At 35.0% G+C, this 21,108-nt stretch overlaps 1 protein-coding gene across 1 annotated transcript in view; it reads left to right on the top strand.

Moving 5' to 3' along the window:
- The window catches only part of LOC134263286 (protein retinal degeneration B-like), a 40,335-nt gene that overhangs the window by 16,228 nt on the left and 2,999 nt on the right, over window positions 1-21,108 (top strand). The window contains exons 4-22 of the mRNA XM_062745615.1: window positions 507-639; window positions 1,280-1,483; window positions 3,911-4,156; window positions 4,652-4,996; window positions 6,829-6,924; window positions 7,284-7,352; window positions 8,995-9,045; window positions 9,306-9,434; window positions 11,727-11,907; window positions 12,443-12,650; window positions 13,661-14,318; window positions 14,737-14,880; window positions 15,308-15,456; window positions 15,635-15,757; window positions 16,105-16,221; window positions 17,394-17,539; window positions 19,190-19,339; window positions 19,785-19,968; window positions 20,724-20,852. Of these exons, the coding sequence (XP_062601599.1) occupies window positions 507-639; window positions 1,280-1,483; window positions 3,911-4,156; window positions 4,652-4,996; window positions 6,829-6,924; window positions 7,284-7,352; window positions 8,995-9,045; window positions 9,306-9,434; window positions 11,727-11,907; window positions 12,443-12,650; window positions 13,661-14,318; window positions 14,737-14,880; window positions 15,308-15,456; window positions 15,635-15,757; window positions 16,105-16,221; window positions 17,394-17,539; window positions 19,190-19,339; window positions 19,785-19,968; window positions 20,724-20,852 (3,462 nt within the window). The remainder of the gene's footprint in view (window positions 1-506; window positions 640-1,279; window positions 1,484-3,910; window positions 4,157-4,651; window positions 4,997-6,828; window positions 6,925-7,283; window positions 7,353-8,994; window positions 9,046-9,305; window positions 9,435-11,726; window positions 11,908-12,442; window positions 12,651-13,660; window positions 14,319-14,736; window positions 14,881-15,307; window positions 15,457-15,634; window positions 15,758-16,104; window positions 16,222-17,393; window positions 17,540-19,189; window positions 19,340-19,784; window positions 19,969-20,723; window positions 20,853-21,108) is intronic.

Here is a 21,108-nt window from a genome sequence, read left to right as displayed (position 1 = left end):
TAAAGAACATTATATTAAGTTAATTCACACTTCTGGGGAAGGCAGATTAGAGTTAATCAGGCTACCTTAAAGAAAAGAAATATATAGTTTCAGTTTTTGCATCTTTGGATATGAATGTTTTGGAGAATCAAATCACTTCAATTCCTGTCACTGATAAAACAAACTCAGACATCAAAGAAAAAGTTTTCAGCTATACAACATATCTATGTATTTCAGATAATAAAGTTTTACAGCAGTTCACATGATTCATGTGAAAATTCTTATGAATTAAACTGAAGCTGACAATCTAGATACCGCTAGACTACAGTGTATCATAATTTGACTTGAGACATTTTTTTTTAGTCATTAATAATTTAAAATAATCATTAGGTCAGGATCAAGTGTTAAAGTTAGCCCTGTCACATTATTCCTTGTTTCATACCAAAGAACCATATTTAATGGATATTAGCTTTTTCTTCAAAATTTATTGCTCAAAATGTTCAAGGTTTTCTCTGTCAATTTTCCAGAGAAAAAGTCGTGAAGAGAGCCATGGAGAAGGCAGTGGAGTGGAGATCATCACAAATGAACCGTACGAAGACGGTCCCGGGGGGAAGGGCCAGTATACCTACAAAATCTACCATGTGGGGAGCCATTTACCAGGTAGGAAGGGGTCAGATTAGTCCTGGGGGGAAGGGGGGGGGAAGGGTCAGTATACCAACAAAATTTACCATGTGGGAAGCCATTTACCTTGTAGGAAGGGGTCAGATTAGTCCCAGGGGCGGAGGTGGGGGGAAGGGCCAGTATATCTTCAAAATCTACAATGTGGGAAGCCATTTACCAGGTAGAAAACTAGGATCAAATAAAGGTTATATATTAGAGGGCTATGTAGGAAAATTTGGAAATGATACATTTACTGGTACTTTCTTGTCTTTTGAATACAAAAGATTTGGGAATGGATTTATCCTATGTTTAATAATCTCATGATAAAGTGTTTTGATGTAATGCACTTGAAAATTTTATGCATCATAAAAGGGTGCCTAGCTGTTGGGGGTCACTGAAATAACACCTGCTTTATCTCTGCTATCAGCATCATTTGTTGACAGTAGCAGCAGCTGTAAGCCCCTGAGAGTTCTAAATCCAGGGAATTTATTATGTTACAAGTAATCAAGTAATCTTATGACCTTTAATTCTGTTGTCATGGGGAAAAAAGTTCTACATTAGTATTTCAAATAAACAAACACTCAGAATAGCAACTCAGGAACCTGACCTGTTTATTTATTTATTTGATTTTTATTTCTAGGCTGGTTTCGAGCTATTCTGCCAAAATCCGCTCTTCGGGTTGAGGAGGAGGCTTGGAATGCCTATCCCTACACAAAGACTCGGTACAGGTGCCCCTTTGTGGAGAAACTGTATCTGGAAATAGAGACCAGGTACCTCAATGATGGAGGAGAGGAAGATAATGTATTCAATCTGACCTCATCTGAACTCAAGAACAGGGTCATAGGTGAGCTATTGAGAAACCAATAAGATACTGTATTCAATCTGACCCCATATGTGAATGTTATTTGGGGGTCAGAGGTCATAATGCAACCGAATCACAGAGCGAGGTGATATGTTAAGTTAATGAGAAAGGTAAAATAAATAAAATATATGGATATTTTTTAGGGATGGCAATCGATTGCAGAAATGCTAATCGGTTAACCGCAAAACGTTCCGACCGATTAACCGGTTAGTCGTATCAAGATAAATACATTTTGACTTTTCTTTTCATATACACAAAAAGGCTAAAAAGATGTAAGAAGTTACATTCTGTTTATTATTTTGATCGGGAAATTTTATGTACATAAGAGAATATTTTATTTCAATTTCAATAGACAAGAAAAAATTAAGTTAACCATGAATCTTGCTTTGAGAAATCAGACAGGGATAATTTTCCAACGCAGATGTTAAAGAAGTTAATTATGCGCTGTCACCGTAATCAGAACTACATGTAGTCAATGTCTGAACTTTCTTTTAATTTACAATTTACAACGTCCTTATGATAATATAATTTAATAGATAACGGCAAAATATATACATTCTATAATTAAAAGTGCTTAACGGTGATGATTTTAATATCATTAAAAAAACAACTTGACGATCTGAGTAATGGCATGAAGTTATAAAAACAGTAATTAACTCTTTACCAATTGACCAATTATCCTGTCATCTCAATCAGGAGAGCTATAATTTCCTCCAAATATTCTTAATTATAAGATGTGTAAAAACACCAAAAAATATGCATGCAGCGCTTTCCTTTCTAAAAAAAAAAGTAGGGGATTTTAAGGAAACTGCGCTCAAATTTACATAAATTTTATTTTTTCCGACTAACCGATTACGAATTTTCTAACCGATTAGCATCGTTCCGACCGATTAATCGATTAACCGGTTAGAAATTGCCATCCCTAATATTTTTCAATCACGAGTTGTACAATAAAACTTCTTACGATGTTATAATGTTTTGAATACTATATCCTAGCCCAAAACCGCACTTAAACCTTTTTAACCCTTCGGGCTTCACAGGATTTGAACACTTGACCAACTAAAAGTTCATTTTCTCAGAGAACCTTTTAACATTGTTGTTTATTTCTTAAGTGAACTCAGAAACAGGGTCATAGGTGAGCTCAGAAAACAGTAAGATAATGTATTCAATCTGACCCCATGTGAACTCAAGAATGGGGTCATAGGTGAGCTAAAAAAACAGTTATTACCGGGTATATTTGAACTCTAAAGCAGAGGCATACCTGCCATTATTGAAAAAAAAAATAGTGGAAAAATATAAAAGAGGCAAAATCAAATGACTTTTGCTTTTTATTTGTTTTTATTTTAATGCCAGTTCAATTTATTTGATACACTAGAAAATGTGAGGCATCCTAGACAAATTGTATAAAGCTCAGAATTTGGGGAAAACCAGTAGCATGCAGCTGCATTTAGAATTTTCTGAACAAGTCTTGTAGATCAAAGTCACATATGAATTTAAAAAAAAACTAGAATTTTCCTCAAATAAGCAATTAAAAAGTTCATAATGCAGGAAATATATAAATTAAGTTTCTTTTATATCTCTTATAAACATCTGTCTCGACCCTAAACCTCTGGATGCTTTACTGATACATTATTTCTGATGGAGACTCTTTGCAGCTGTTATCTTAATTACTGTCTCCTGTGGCTATTTATGGAGTTCAGAAACCCATATTTAGCTCTGTGTTTGTGTAATACTGTATTGGTATTCTTAACCTATGGCAAAGACTGTCATTTAAGATAAAAACAGACTTAGTCTATAATGTCTGCACATTGATGTCTGATTAAAGTGATATTGACTTCTCAAGAACATTGTCACACTAATGTATCATTCAGTTTTTTCTTCAACAATAAATTCACATTTTTTATGGTTCTATAGTGATAGTACAAAAAAAGTTTTATCTGTGGTCTTTCTAAACATAAGCCTCTTAATTTAAATGTTATAAGCCAAAAATGGACTGGTTTTGTTTTGGTTTTTTTTTATGAGCAAAACCAGTATTTGAAAAAAAATATACCATATAAGTTGAAATTTTAGCGAGAGGCAAATTTAGCGATTTGTCCTTAAAAATTGGTCCTTTAATCTTGGCAAAATGTAATTTTAGCGATTTTAAAAATGCTCACTATAGAAGCTATTACAAAGAAAAAGCAATTAATTTTAAGTGATACATGTATTTAATTTTAGCGATTTCAGCACCCTAGCTAATAATGCCAAAATTAAATCCTCACTAAAATCTCTGCTTATACGGTATTACAATGAGATACACCTATCTATAAATGAGAAAAACTTTCTATTAATTACAAAAATTATTATAAAAGAATTAAGATGATTTGCAAAACTTTCTAGATCTGGTTTTTATTGTTTGTCAATTTACAGATTACTTAGACATTGTCAAAGACCCCATCTCCAGCGGAGACTACAAAAAAGAGGAGGATCCAAAAATTTACAAATCTCAGAAGACGGGCCGTGGTCCTCTGACAGACAACTGGCGAGCCGAGTATGCTCGCGAGGCCAAAATCCCGGGAAGCAAGAAGTGTATCATGACAGCATACAAACTGTGTCGAGTCGAGTTCAAATACTGGGGGATGCAGAACAAGATTGAGAGATTTATACATGACATAGGTATGTTATGGAACATGTTAACAATCAGCTTTTGATTTTATGTGAATTCAGTTTTAGTTGGTGAAGTACTACTGAAATTTATGTTTGGTTTGAGAGTAATGAAAAAAAGAGAGATTTTTTGTTACAACATGACTTTAAAGGAATAGAAGCATTTGATCTTAAACTTGTTTGAAGAAAATTTCATCCCAATCTTCAGTTGCATGGTCATCTTTAAATCATTAGAATATTGAAATGAAATAGTTTGTTTAAGATTTACTGAAAAATCTGGAAATTTTTCAACATGCTCAAGCCGTTATAATTTCCTTATCTTATTCTTTATTGGTTAGAAGAGAAATTGCCAGACTCTGAAAAAGAGTAGTACTAACTTGACAATTTTATAAAGGATTCATAGCCATTGATCCCAGGAAGAGTTATCTTTCTTCTCAGAGTGTTATTGAATCTTAACTATGAAATACTGTTATGAAAAAGAAATCATATGCTGCTGATGTTTTTCAGGTCTAAGAAAAACTATGTTACGAGCTCACAGACAAGCCTGGTGCTGGCAGGACGAGTATTACGGACTCAAACTCAGTGACATCCGGCGGCTAGAACTGGAAACTCAATTAGCTCTAGCGGAGAAAATGAAATTTACTTCAGAGGAAGAAGCCGAAGGGGAGAATGAGACAGAGGTCAAAGAAATGCCTAAAATCCCGATCTCCACCTCATTTGACCAGGCTGCAGCCATTAAGCGACAGGCATCTGACCCTGATTACCAGGGGAAAATCACTCCGGAGGGCAGGAAGCCATCATCAGGGACCATACATAAACGCTCCCTTAGTGGATCAGTAAAACACAAAGGAGGTCAGTAGGGGTCTCAGAAAATCAAAATATTGATATTGATAAAGTGTTAGTCACACAATGACACACAAGGTATCAAATATGAAAATTTCTTTTGTTTCATTATTCCAGTAAATTAAAGACAGTTTACTTTGACATGTTTGATGTAAGAAATAGAATATGTGAAGTTCTTTTAAAACACTACTTCTTGTATATTTGTTTTCCTCTGATAAGCGTACAAAACTACATTAAGAAACTTATGCTGCTAATCAGTTTTGAATGTTAATGATTGGTATTCTTAGGATATTAAAAAAAATCTTAAGAAGTACTTCTCAAGCAGATCTAGTCACTAGTCAGATTTCTAGATAAACTTTATACATTAATTTAGGGAAAAAATATGAAAACACATTAAACTGTCGAACTGTTACAATCCAAGAGTTTTTTCTACATTATATATTTTTAGTGAAAAACAGTTGAGCTACAGTCTCTTTAGAGACATTTGGTCCTGCATCTCCTAGATAGCCATTAATACCTAATGTGCCTGCCCCTTCATGGTCCTAAAGCCTCAAAGTGTTAAGAGTTGTAAGAATTCGGCAAGGTTATTGATTACCTTTCACAATAAAACTAATATCTTTCCTGATTTAAGATACAATTCTAGGCAGCTGATCTCAGCCAGAAGTAAGTTTAAATAGGAGAAACAGGAGATTGATTTTGTGGAGTTTGTTTCTTGTGAAATTAAGGGTGTGATGGAAACTATACATGAAGGATATAAACACAAGTGAAATGTTTGTCTTTTACACCAGTATGTCTGAGAGAGAGTGGGAGGGAGAGTTAACAAATAGGGAGGCCACTACATTTTCACAAGGAATTTTTATAATATCCTGTCAAATCTTTGAAGGAAAGTTTTATAATACACATGTATGGTTATAAATGTTAATGAAGATACAAGGTACACCAGAGATTTATTTTATTGTGGAACTCATTTTAATTATTTTTATACGCCCGTCTTAAGACGGGACGTATTATGTTATAGGCTTCATGTCCGTCTGTCTGTTAGCTTTTCTCGTGTCCGGCTCATAACTTTAATACTCTAAGGCCTAGACTTACCAAACTTTGTGTGCTGATACATCTTGGGTAGAAGGTGTTCACAAAAAGTAGGCCGCTACAGTTATTTTATTTTTACTAGGCATATCCTGATTCTTCAAATCTTTGAAGGAAAGTTTTATAATACACATGTATAATTATAATGTATATGTTAATGAAGATACAAGGTACACCAGAGATTTATTTTATTGTGGAACTCACTTTCATTATTTTTGGTTATATTATAAAGTTTTAAAATGTTGAACTTAAAACTAATTTGATTTTGCATAATAAACTATTTTGATATTACATAATATTATGAACTTTACAGATATCCCAAATGCCATGGTTTTATATCATGCTTTATGGTAATTCAGCTCTTGGGAGTAATGAAGTCTTAACTACTATTAGCTTTGTGTCTTTTTAACTTCATATTTCTCAAATGCTTAATTAGGATAAATCAAATTTTGTTTTTCATTTTGGCATCCACAACCAGTTGAGTTTGAATGATGCAATATATGATAATTAATGAAACCACAGGAGATGTAAACAAATTTTTACCAAGGTTGACATGATTTTCTTGCACTTTTAATTGTTTAAGATAATTGTAATTTTTTGACGGGCGTATCATGCTGTGGCGTGGCACTTTATTGTTTATATTATAAAGTTAAATCAAAAGTTTTTTCTTGATCCGTTGAGTTTGAGATAATGAGATTTGACTGTAATACTTATAAGAATTACACAAACCTGACCTATTTCTGGTCTATTTTTAGGATCTTTCCATGACATTTCTACCTCCCGGATGTTCGAGAGCCTGGAACAGCTTCAGGAATCCAGCTCTGAGGATGAGGAATTCTTTGACGCAAAAGGTGTGTAGAATAAAATAAGACGTCACTCTTACAGGTAAACACCTCACACAATTATTAAAAGCCTGTCCATTTTGTACAAAGCAATATTCACATTTTTCGTTCCTAATATTTATGTTTTTGTTGCTACAAGTCTTGTCTGTGTAGAAGTTCTACAAACATTGATGCTTGCAATTATTGATCTAAACTCTTTTTCTGATGAATTTAAATCTGGTTTTTTTCTTAAATAACTGTATATATAATTTTGTTTTTTCTGTGTTGAATGCTTCTTTATTTTCTGTTGTAAAGATTTAACTAAGTTCTAGCCTGTATGCATGCCTGATTCGTTTGTTTCTTCTACTGTGAGCTTTGTTGTCTAACAGGGCACCTGTCTCCGTGCGACGAGAGTGCATTCTGGTCTGATGAAGGATCAGACTCGGCCCCTAACTCAGGTGAGTGTACTCACAAAGTGTGACCAGTCTGCCGAGTGATTCAATACTCAGTCTTGAGGATCATGCTCAAAGCTTACACATGGTCTGTGTAATATGCTTAATGTTAAAAGCATGGAATGTTGTGAAAAATTTGACAAGCTGATTACCTGTAGATTTTTTCTTCAGGGCCATATTGACTCAGGTGCATGTTGTGGCCCATGGGCCAATTGATATACAAAAAAAAATTATGTACTGACACTTTTCAAAAATTGTTAATGTGCATGAGTTTGTGCTACAGTAATTCCATTTTATTCCAGGCTTGACTGGAAAAGGTTTGTTGTACAGTGTATTTGGAGCCACTGCAATTTTTCTTTATCCTGGAGTGTACTCTTTGTTACATTGTACATAATAAGCAGTTTGATTGAATATAAGTACTTACTATTGATGAGATGTACTAATATACATAATACTCTGTTTTACTCTTCTCCCAAAATAATGAATTAGATTTATCAGGAAACCTGACCTCATTCACCATAATCAAAAATGAATTTTGTAAATTGACAAGTATGATTATTTGTAAAGTATTTCAATCTTTATTTCTTATAACCATGTTACTTCACCTATCACATCTCAGGACAGTTTATCCTAATTGTAACATCACCATTCAATCCTTGTCCACGAACTTTTTTTTAACACATCACTTACCTGGAATGTAAGTTGATATCTGGTGGAAATGTTAGTTTGATATCTTTCCACCCAGTATTTAACTTAAAACGTTTGGTTTCTATTCTTACAAGGTCATGTGACTCATGTCATTTGAACTCGGTCCAAATATATCAGTATATTCTCCATAATTAACCTTTTTACTATGAAAGATGTGTGTCATTCAATTATGTTACAAGTATACTTATGGTATTGACCAATAAAACAACAAACTATATTACACTGTACTCCCCTGACACTAATGTCTTGTCTTTGGGATCTGCAGTGAGAAGGGTTTTGTGGATGCTTGCCGTGTGATTATCAATAAACGATTGATTGTTTTGTGATTTGGGATTTTTTTTTGTTCTTTTTTTCTGAAAGAAAGAATGTGAATATGTTCTCCAAATAAATTTATTGTATTTAATTTGTTGCCTTTTCTGGACAAAAGAAAAAAACAGAAAAGCAGAGATTTCAAATACCTGTAGCTTATCTGCTTTAATTTTATAAATATATAGATAGAAGTCATAGAATTATAAAATGCTTTCATATCTATGCAAGAAGTTCAGAGAAATTTTCAGAAAAGTATCTTAAATATTTATGGCAATTTTTTTTCTTATGAAAGAGCAGCCTTGTAAGTAGTGTTCACTCTTCGTAAAGACAAGAATCAACTGGTCCTACTGAAATGATTTAACACTGCATCTCAGATTTTATATATCAGATATATCTTCAATGCTGGAAAATCAGTCAATATTACTATTAAATATAAAAATGGCAAAAAAATCGGTCAATATTGGTATTAAATTTTAAAAATGACAAATGATAAAAATGACAACGTAATTTCTACGCTAATAATCCCTGTTTTATTTTGCAGATATAAAAAATGAAAAAATTGGATCCTATTGGTAGAATTTTAAAAAGTGACAATTAAGGTAATTTCGATCCAACACATCAGATTTTGCAGATGAGGTAGAGAAGCAGGATGCTTTGTCCAACACGTCCGAGGACCAGATAGGTAAGATACATACTCAGTCCAACACGTGTCCGAGGACCAGATAGGTAACAATACGAAGAGCAACCACTTTCATTCAGAGACTTGTCATTGTAGAGATAAAGTGACCACTTATTTTTTTACTGTTCATTGTTCGTTGAAACAATTGTAAAATTATGATTATGGCAATTTTCTTTTGGTTATAACATGTTACATACTGTAGAAAGTTTTAAGAAGCTGGATGGACTTGTTAATATAGTAACGACTATGTTTCTTCTCAACAGACACATCCCTTGTAAAGAAGATGGAACACTTCCGCCAGCAACATTTCAATGTGGAGCAGAATAAGGAGATCTCCCCTCCCCCCTCGGCGGGCTGTAAGACCAACGTCCTGTTCCTGGTCCTACATGGAGGTAACAGTTTACAAGGGCTGTCTCAAATATACCTCTAGAAATATTGGTAGACAAAACATGCAGAAGTATTGAATACCTTCACCTGCTATTATGAAAAATAAATGTTTAATAGGATACTTGATTCTGACAATCCAGTGAGTCTTGATAACAGACTTGATTGTAAGCTGATATTGTGCATGCAGCAAGCCAGGTGACCTGACTGAGCCGGGAAAAATTAACAGGACATTAGCATAAAAGTGTTTTCCCTTTTGGTGCCTTATTCCCTGTAAGCTTCATTAAATAAGACTTTAACAAAGTTTTACCAGAAGTATTCAATTTCAGCATTTCATGCATGCGCATTTGAATGCATGTGCGTAATGACCATATCATCTTCTCTACACTATTGATATATTTTAATATACTAAATATTACAGCATTTAATCCAAAAATATGTTTAATCTAGTGTATTTGGAATTTTACTCATTTCAAGTGCACGCACGTGCATGCATGTGCATGATGACCATTCCCTGTTGTAGGAGTCTATAATATCTATCTATGTTCTGAATCCCATCCTGTTTGGTTGAAAACCAAGGGAGTTATAGCCATTTAAAGTTTCAGCCAATCAGATTGCAGCGCACGTGCATTCGCGTGATTTGATGAAAATTATTATATATCATATTGTAGGATATCCCAAAGCATGCCTATGTTTTAAATTTCAAAGCATTTGTCAAAAAACAAAAAAGATATTGAGATTTTTGTTGCAGCCAATCAGCAGCGCACGTTTTACGTGCAAGCATGTTCATGATGACCATACCTCCTTCTAGGAGATATGTTTGATTTTCATCCTGTTTGGTTGAAAAACAAGGGAGTTATAGCCATTTAAAGTTTAAGCCAATCAGCGCACGTGGCGCGTTTTGATGAAATTTCGTTTATACCGTATTGTACGATATCCTAATGCATGCCTATGTCTTAAATTTCAAAGCATTTCGTCAAAAAACAGAGAAGATATTGAGATTTTTGTTTCAGCCAATCAGAGCAAAGCGCACGTGCATGCGCATGAGTTCTTGCTAATTTGACAGTGTCACATTATCTACACTATTTATATCTTTATATAATTTTCAAATCATTTCATTAAAAAATGTAAAAGTTATAGCTATATTAAATATATCAGTCATTTCACTCATATCACGCGCACGCACGTGCATGCGTATGCACGCAAATGACCTTTACACCTACACTACACACCTATTAACCCTAAAAAGGTTTTAGCTCAGTTGGGTGAACAGTTTTTCCACAAAAAAAGTGCAGAAGAAATAAGAAGAAAAAAGAATAATAACTGATATCTCGTTGCGAGCAACGAGTTTGTCCAATTTTCGATAAGATGAGACTTTGACTATGATCTTTGATAAAACATCATGGAATCATGCCTTTTCTATTTTGATTAAATCCTTTTGATTTAGATAAAATCATCAATGTGTACTTAATTTGCACATTAATTTTTTTCTACTTTAAGAAACAACCAAAACCAATTAAAGAAAACTTGTACGGAGACCTTGGATTATGAATGTAGTTTGACACAATATTGCAACGAACCTACGACGTGACAATCCAAGTATCCCTACACATTTCATTGCTCCTTATGTTACTTTCGTAGCAAACGGGACTGCCGCTATTGCGAAATGTCGGACTTGACGAGGGATTTCCGCTTCAGATTTTTGAATGTTAATATCTTGAGTTTGAATTTATAAATTTACAAACGAATTATATATTCAGCCTAATAAGAAATGTTTCTATCAACTATACTAATATCATTTGAAAATATTGAAAAACAAAAAAGTTAAAAAATCTATGCCCCTAATTTGAAGGACTAACCCCGTTTACTTGATATCAAATGAAAGGTTTTACTATATTGCACATTTTTTATTATATATGTCTTAACAAAATATTAACAGGTAAAAAGATATAAAAGAAAACGTGTCAATTTTTGCGAATGAGTATGAGGCTATTTTTCGATACACCATTTCTGCTATGGAAAGCTCTATATGCAAAATGTCACATCTACTATCCTTCCTCTACCTTCACTGAAAATCTCAAGTCGATATCTTAAGTCGTTTAGGAGGAGATCTCAGACATCATGCTCAGTAAATCGTCCATATCTCACGTTTGGAAGTGACGACGTACTTATTTCCGACAAGGTTCAATAAATATCTATCAGATCAAAATTTGAGTCAAGCCGTATCGCGTGCACAAAATCGGTAAAAAAAATAATAATAATAATAATAATAATAGTATTTCGTCTGTTGTATTTTTAAGGAAATTTGCTTGACATGCATATTGACCATGTGCAAGCTTCCAAGAGAAGTGACTTCAGCACGATCAAGTCAACATTTGAGCAGGTGATGAGGACCCATTACCCTGGTGCTGTGGGTCACATCGCATTTAGACTGGTATCCTGCCCTCAGATCTGTACAGAAACTGTCAACCTTCTTGCCAGGTGAGTCAGAAAAGAATCAATAAAATACTCCTAAATTTTTTTCGCACTGGAAAATAATTTATGTACTGTAAACCAACTTTTATTTGTGATGACTTTATTTTGTGATTTAGCAGGGGTAAACTAGTTCGTGACAATAATTTTTCGCGATCAAGCCATTTTTGGATCTGTTGTTAATAGAAACAGAGACTTTAAGGATCGGTTCTCGGCGAGAAATATTCGCGATAATGAGACTCTCGCAAAACTCGAGGAAATTTCTTGCACGCGAATAAAAGTTGGTTTACAGTATTTTTGGAAATATGGATCATGCCTGTACACGCAAACACATTTACACTCAATATTTTCATTGTTTGTGGAATTTCATAAAGATTGCTCTGCTCACTATACAAATTCAGAGTTTTCAGAGATTAAAATCTATTTTGAAAAAAAAAAAACTATGTATGTTTATTGCACATTCATGAATAATTTTTCAAAGAAATCGTATTATACCAGTAAGTTGTTTAGTCTAGTATATGGACAGTTTAAAATGTATTTACAGTCTCAGTCCTTATGGATATGATTCCCAAACCCCCAAGTCCCAGGATGCATCATTCTGGACCCAGGATTTTGTACCTCTTGGAGCCATTGCTATGTTTGCATCCTCTAATCCAGAATATCATGAATGTGTCAATAAAATGGTGGCCAAGGCAAACCTGGTGTATCAGGACTTTCTCAGCTCAGGGGAGGGCAAGGGATTTAATGGACAGGTAAGGCATGGCAAGGGATTTCATGGGCAGGTAAGGCAAGGCAAGGGTTTTAATGGGCAGGTAAGGCAAGGGATTTAATGGGCATGTAAGGTACATGTATATCAAGGGATTTAATGGGCAGGTAAGACATGTCAAGGGATTTAAAAGGCAGGTAAGGCATGTCAAGGGATTTAATGGGCAGGTAAGACATGTAAAGGGATTTAATTGGCAGGTTTAATGGGCAGATAAGGCATGGCAAGGGGTTTAATGGGCAGGTAAGGCATGGCAAGGAATTTAATGGGCAGGTGAGACATGTCAAGGGATTTAATGGGCAGGTAAGGCATGGTAATGGATTTAATGGGCAGGTAAGGCATGGTAATGGATTTAATGGGCAGGTAAGGCATGGCAATGGATTTAATGGGCAGGTAAGGCATGACATGGGATTTAATAGATAGGTAAGGCAAGACAAGGGATTTAATGGATAGGTAAGCCAAGACAAGGGATTTAATGGGCAGGTAAGGCAAGACTTTGGATTTAATGGATAAGTAAGGCAAGACAAGGGATTTAATCGACAAGTAAGGCAAGATAAGGGAATCTTTGAACAGGTAAGGCATGACATGGGTTTTATTTGACAGTTTAGCATAGTAAGGGATTTAATGGACAGGTAAGGCATGGCAAGGGATTTAATGGACAGGTAAGGCATGGCAAGGGATTTAATGAGGAGATAGTCTAAAAAAGTGTACATTAGGTTTGAGTATGTATAAGGAATTCATGAAAAGTATTCTTTTGCTTAAGGGAGAGGTACTGCATGATATAAAGGATCAATAGACATGTAAGGCAAGGAAAGTATTCGGATATCCTTAACATTGGAGGGGCAATATAGGAAAGTATTCCTTAAGCCATTGGAGGGGCAATGTAATAAACAAGAAAAGACAATTTTGTAGGAGAACAAAAAAATATTAAGTTATGATTGTTTTATTTGTGGCAATTGGTAGTGAACAGATTTTAACATTTATAATTGTTTGCTCCAGGTGTGTCTGCTGGCGGATTCCACCGGGTCCTTGATGGCGTATGATGCCCTGACAATGTCTGGTCTTCACTACGGGAGAGGAATGAGTACATATGACAGTAACAACAGTCTTAATGAAAGCAACCCGCGGTGCTCCATCGTAAGGACTTCTGAATCCAGCCAGCAGTTAAGTATCAGTGACCCTGACCTCTCTAAGTGCTGTGACCTCAAAGACTGTGTGTGTAACACTGTAATGTCTGACAAACAGTTAAGTAAGAGTGACACACTGTCCACAGACTACAAACTGCGAAGGCAGAACTCGACCCAGAGACAGTCAGGGACCCACCTTCACGTTAATGAACCCCCTGAGCATGTCAGGCGCACCAGCACGGGGAGTAACTTTGATGGAACTTATCTCAAGCTGGACTTTGAGGTGTCTGAGTTCTTTATGTTGGGTGCCCCTCTGGGTCTTGTGCTGGCCTATAGGAGAATGACCATGGGGGAGGATGCCCCACCCCAAGGTCCCATGTGCAATCAGGTGTATAATTTGTTCCACTCCAGTGATCCTGCAGCAGTGAGACTGGAGCCTCTTATTCACGATTCATTCAAGCTTATTCCACCCGTAAAGATCTCAAGGTACAACAAGTTCCCTCTAGGAAATGGAGAACCTATCCATGTAGGTAGGTATATTAACTATCAAAATCTATGGTAATCCTACCTTTGTCCATTCTCAGTTGATACCCCTTTATCAATACAACCTACATAAGACATCATACTGAGTAACTGGACATAATGCAATTGCACTATTAGACATATAACCCTTTTAGCAATGTGTCAATAACCCTATTCTGAGAGAACAATGAAATTACAGTGAAGCCTCATTTATCCAGACGCTTTGGTTCCTAGTCAATTTGTCCGGATATGTGAAGCTTCTGGATACCTGAATAACCACTTAAAAAATAGCAAAAAATTCTCTTTTGATGAAAAATCGTCAGGATATCTGAAGGTCCACTGTACTAATCAGAGCTTGTTTACACACTAGAAGCTGCAGAGAAAGACATTTTCTGTCTACAATGTGGATTGTTTTGTACATTTCAGTGGAGACGGTACAGAGTAATCTGAATTTGTTCACCAATCGTCGCTGTTCATCAGGTCCTCTGTTACAGAGACAGGGGAGCATCACCAGTAACATATCTCAGATGTCTGGACTGGGCGAGTCCACTGTGTCCTTCATCACCAATGGTCAGTATTGAATTATGTTCATTCATCTTAAATGGGTGTCGATGTTCATGGATAAACAAAATTTTGTTGGTTCTTTGGGACGTGATTTCATAGGTAACTTGTAAATACAGATGATTCAGTGAAAAAAAAAACAGTGCAGTACCTGATACTTAAATTTCTTAGTGCCTGTATTTTTGAGCGGGAAATCAGTCCTGAAAAATATGTCTTTCATATCAGACCTTACGTCTTATGAATTAGTCTTTCATGTAGAATATGCTGCTGACTAAGATTCATAATTTAACAGTAAGCAGTCAGTATTATCGCTGGTTGACCTAGATTAATAATTTGATAGTGACCAGTCAGTATTACAGCTGATTGACCTAGATTTATAATTTAACAGAAACCAGTCAGTATTACAGCTGATTGACTTAGATTTATAATTTGATAGTTACAAGTCGGTGGTGGGGCAATAAGAGAGTTGACTATGTCCTGTATTGCCCTGAGGTCCTCCATACATTTCCAATCTCCGCCCTTCCACATCTCTTCCATGCCAGTTTCTGGGAATCCTCTGATGTCACTTCCTTTATCCTGCGTCAGGTGAGAATATTACCTGTAAGGTAAAATTGAGTTTAAAGCTTTGAATGATAAAGTAAGCTATTGGATACTATAAAAAGCAAATGTAACACTATTCTCACAGCATCTATTGCCCTCCAGATTCACTTACACGTAAATGGAATAGAAATCCTAAAAGTTTATTAATTCTGATAATGATCAGGTGCTGCGGTACGATTCATCACTGTGTGAGCACATAGGTGATGATTTAGATCTACAATCCAGTCTGATTGGGAAGTCTGCACGGGAAAAATGGCTAAAACGAAGAACAACCATAAAGGTCAAGGTAGGTCATAGAAAGGGCATAAAGGTCAAGGTAGGTTATAGAAAGGGCATAAAGGTCAAGGTAGGTTATAGAAAGTCCATAAAGGTCAAGGTAGATTACAAGGACAAAAGAAATCAAGCTAGATGGGAAAATAACCTTTGTTTTAGATATATTGTTAAGTCAGTGAATATACCAGTATAGCATAAAGATGAGAATCAGATAGAAGGGTTTCATTTCAGTCTCTTTTTAAAATTATAATGTTTTCATCTATCTTTATAATTTTATAATCTCGGACACCAACAAAATATCAAAGTGAAAGAATCCAAGTAATAAGCAGCTCTTCTCACAGCAGTGTTTACATTTTACAGAATTTACATCCTAATCACAGAGGAAACGATGTTATGGTGCTGGAAGATAAACCCCAGGTCATCACAGCAAGGTTCATGTATGGGTCATTTGATGTTACGTCATTGTCAGGCGAGAAAGTAAGATTCATTATTAGGAGAAATAATTTTTATTACATTTTCAATGGTGAAATACTGTAATTTATTTATTGAATAAAAGTGATATCCTGTCACAGTGTGAAAGGATATCAAAATGATATCTTGTCCCAGAGTGAAATCACAGGATATTTTCCTTCCCTTCACCAACAGTGTTGTAAAAAATATTCCCTGGCCTGTTTTAAGATAAAGAGAGTAAGAAAACCATCCTTACAGAGCCTAAAATTGCCAATTCTCCAGTTATGCTGTTCAAATCCATGTTCATACCGCAATCGCTCGAGCTATGACGTCTCAACTGGCCTGGGAGCCATAAAACTTAGACAAGCTCACTTTTGATCTGTCTCAATTTTCTGCTATATATTCCTTTGGAAAAAGTGAGATTGATTACTATGACGTCATGATCTGCCAGGTATGACACTGTGTTACGAAAAAGACAGAGGCATGGAAAAAATAAAAGAAAATGTAATAAACAGAAAATTCAAAGTTTTGTAGTTGAATATGGAATTTATTTCACTTGTGAAGCAGGATTTTTTTTTTTGTATTTCCACTCGTGCTTTGCACTCGTGAAATTATCACAAAATCCTGTTCCACTCATGAAATAAATTCCATATTCAACTACAGAACATTGAATATCCTCGATTTACATCACTTTTTTTGGACTCGGGCATCAAAGAGTTGACCAAAATTTATCCATCCATAGATATGAACTATGTCAAATCATTCAACCTTTATGTGATATTAGGTTTAACTTTTTAATAGTAATATCCACTGGAAATTCTCTTCAGTATGAAACATAGTCAGTGACAGACAGTCTATTCAATGAGTACCGTATAAGTAGAATTTTTAGCGAGGATTTAATTTTGGCATTATTAGCGAGGCTGCTGACATCACTAAAATTGAATATTGCTAAAAATTAATTGCATATTATTTGTAATAGCTTCTTTAGTTAGCATTTTAAAATCACTAAATTTACTTCTCGCTAAAAATAAAATACCAGATTTTAGGTAGAATTAAATCGCTAAATTTGCGTCTATCTAAAGTTTCCACTCATACGGTATTACTATCAAAATATTAATTTTAGGTCCCTGCGCAATAAAGACATGTAATTTTATTCTATTAATATGAGATAGATCATGAAAGATGAATCTTTCTGACAGGTTGATGTTCATGTGATGGACCAACTCAATGGAGAATGGCAGTACATGGGAACTGATGTCACAGACAAAAATGGAAAACTTCAGTTCACAATTCCAGCCAGTAAAAGTCTACCACAGGGCATGCATCCAGTCAAAGTGGTGGTCAGGTACAGAGATAGTTAAAATATGAAAATGAAGGCTTCTTTAAAATTTTAATAGGATTTACTGTCAAATCAATATATTACTTTGAGATCAGTATCTGTGGTTAGTAGGGATGTCAATTTTACTCGGGCAGCTTAGTCGAATAGTCAGATGCTTTAGTCGAACGATAGTCGAATATTCGTTTAATTTTAATATTTTTTTTCAAATCATCTTCACTGTTTGTCTTTTACAGACTAGTTTACAATATTTAACCTACGCTATCACCATTATACAACGAATTTCTGAATTTTAAACACGTACGGAGTACGTAGTACAATAAAAACTGTACATCAACATGTATCCAATGTATTTAATTTCAAAATTGATATATTAGCTGCACATTTTATCTAAATGCAGGATATTAAAAGCTTGATTTGTCCTTTCTTTACATAACAGTTGTACATGTTCCCCATAATTGAAGCCAATTTCTACGTGTCTCAATGACCTTTGACAGGTAAACAATTAAAGTGTGTCTCTTATAAAAACAAAGAGATAGATAGCTTGAGATAAATTTTAATTATGAGATTTTGTGCAAACAATCAACGATTGCATGAAATAAATCTGAGCCCCAATTTACATGTATTTTGAAGATATGTTTGCCGAAAATACATCGACGTACGATTAATTTCCTTTGAACAGTTATACCCTACCTTTAGTTTTACCAAATGAAATTATTAATCTGTAAATAAATGAAATGGGCAAATGAAAATTTATTGTCTTGAATTCAATATTACTTTGATGAAACACATTTTTAACGAATAACCGACTAAAGAAATTTTAGTCGATAGTCGGTATGATTGAACGAAAGTCGAGTACTCGAATATTCGTTGACATCCCTAGTGGTTAGCTCTCCACCATGATTTTACAATTGAAATTATTGAGCTATATACATATGCTTTATTTTTTATCACAAATCATTTTCCCACAATAATAGTTAGCACAGCGAGGCAGCGCTTTGCGCCACTCGCGTAGTGAGCTTGATAAACAACATGTATGAACAGAGCAAATTCGGGTTAAAATCTGCACATTGTTCCAAGAAATTTCTATTGTACCACGCGAAAAAATTCCAAACTCCCAATAATCCTTTGCAGTGCATAGCAACATGGTGGCTTAAATATAGTAACAACTTACTTGAAGAAAAATTACAACAACAATTTCATGCAATCTCTATGCCAAAAAACTATCGTTTGCATCCTGAGGCAATGGGACTTTTTATTTGACATCATACTTTCATCATTTGAACGACTCTGGTATTTCCGATTTTGTCGGAAACTTCCGAGAAGTTCGGAATCTCGATCCCAGTAAAAAGGTTTTTTATAGCAAATAACTACGTTGCCCCAATGGTCACACCGTAAATCATATTATCTCCAGACTGGTAATTTATAAGTAAATATATCAAGATTTGCTGCCATGAATTAGAATCTGTACAGTGTTATAGGGTTTATAAGAGGAGGATCTCAGTTAAAAGTGAAATCTGTGTTAATGTTTTGATGGTATCCATTAAGACATACACAGCTGCACTCAACTATGCTGTCACAATATCAAACATATTAGGAAAAAATATTGTAATATTGCATTCCCCCCTCCCTTATTATGCATGTCTTATTGATTTTTAGGGGTGACCACAGTTCAGCTGACTTTTACCTGTGTGTCCTCCCCCCTAAAACAGAGACGGTTGTATTCAGTATTGATGGTTCCTTCACGGCCAGTATGTCCATCTCAGGGAAGGATCCAAAAGTTAGACCAGGGGCGGTGGATGTTGTCAGGTTAGTGTAGAGACAATAGATCATTATCTCAGGGAAGGATCCAAAAGTTAGACCAGGGAGTGGATGTTGTCAGGATAGTGTAGAGATATGATTAACAGCTTGTAATATTTTGAAGCCTTATATGAACACAGAAGACTTGAGTTTCACTGCCAGGTAAGAAGAAACTTTTTCCAATAAAAACAGTTCCAAATTCCAATGCTATAGTAAGTAAAATTTAGATAGAGTTAGTGCTTGCTATTATTTGTCAGTATGAATGGGCAACTAAAAGCAAGTTTTTCTGTAGGATTAAGGAAGCTAAATGAAAGTATTTGAAAAAAAGGAGTTTTTATTCTCCAATTATGACCAAATGTTTTATAGGTTGTTTTTTTTTTTTAGATAATGTAGCTTTTATGTTTATCAGCAGTCACAGACTGTTATTTTTATGAAAGAAATCTTTTATTTACAGACACTGGCAGGAGCATGGCTACCTGATCCTGTACGTGACAGCTCGTCCAGACATGCAACATAAGAAGGTTGTCTCCTGGCTTGCAATGCATAACTTTCCCCACGGAATGGTAGCCTTCATGGATGGTCTGTCAAAGGAACCCCTGAAACAGAAACTAGCATACCTCAAATCCCTACAATCTGAGGTAAGTGTATAGGAGGGGGTAGTCAGGATTTGGGCAGAAAATATGGTTAGAGAGTTTCCATCACTGCAGATATCAATAAGGTGATTTGGAAGGACACTCTATACATTTATTGCATGATAGTGAGGGAAATATGAAGACTTGAGTTTCACTGCCAGGTAGAAAAACTTTTCCAAAGGGCTTCGCCCAATGCTATAGTAAGTATAATTTAAATGGTTGGTGCTTGCTATGTTTGTCAAACATTCATGCAATGAATTGTTTATTATACCGAAACAAGAAAAACCTTTGAAATAAACATAAACTTTCAAATTCGGCACCGCTCTCAAATTCACTTTCATTTTTAACACAACGTTACTAAAAATCTTTGGTCAACACATTATCATCAATTTTATGACATAAACCAGGTTATTGTGACGTCTACTATACTCTCGGGAGTTTTCTTTAAAAGAACTATAATTTTTGCGGGAAAAGGCACCAAGTATCCGAAGAGGTGGAATATGATGAAAAGCATGCCGACGGCCGGGAAATATGAAGTTTTACTGCCCGATCATGTGATAACTTAGAACCAATCAGATAACGCGTTGTTTAGAATATTTATAATGAGGTATAATAATATTATTTAGGGGGGATGCGATTTTTACAATGTATCAAATTAAATCCAGTGGACATATGAATTTATAATTAATTAAAGACACATTTAGTGTTGTTAATGGGTAGTTGGTATTTAAAATGTCATCTGATACAACTCCTTTTTTTAGGCTCAGCTGCTGTTTAAGGCAGGTTATGGCTCCAACAAGGATATCTATGTCTACAAGGAACTAGGCCTCACACCCCAACAGATATATATAGTAGGAAAGTCCTCTAAAAAACACATGGCCCATGCTCAGGTGCTAATGATTAAATCAAACAATTACTTGGGTAACAATAGTTTAATTATATAATTTCTGTGTGTATATAAAATCCAATGACCCTTCGACATTACGTAATCGCGCGTTCCGGTTTACATGTACTTATGATAACACACACAAAAAATTTGAAGTGTTGTGAAATAAGTGATAAAACATTTAGTTAAACCCTTGATGTCTCACATGTAACGGTAATTATAATTGTACTGTTTTACGCAGAATAATTTGATAACCTTAT

The sequence above is a fragment of the Saccostrea cucullata genome, unplaced genomic scaffold (genome assembly GCF_032062105.1).
Source record: "Saccostrea cucullata isolate Sc308-1 unplaced genomic scaffold, CSIRO_AGI_Scuc_v1 ctg346, whole genome shotgun sequence".
NCBI lineage: Eukaryota > Metazoa > Mollusca > Bivalvia > Ostreida > Ostreidae > Saccostrea > Saccostrea cuccullata.
The sequence above is the reverse complement of the archived record's forward strand: the minus strand, read 5'-3'. Positions and strand labels throughout refer to the sequence as shown.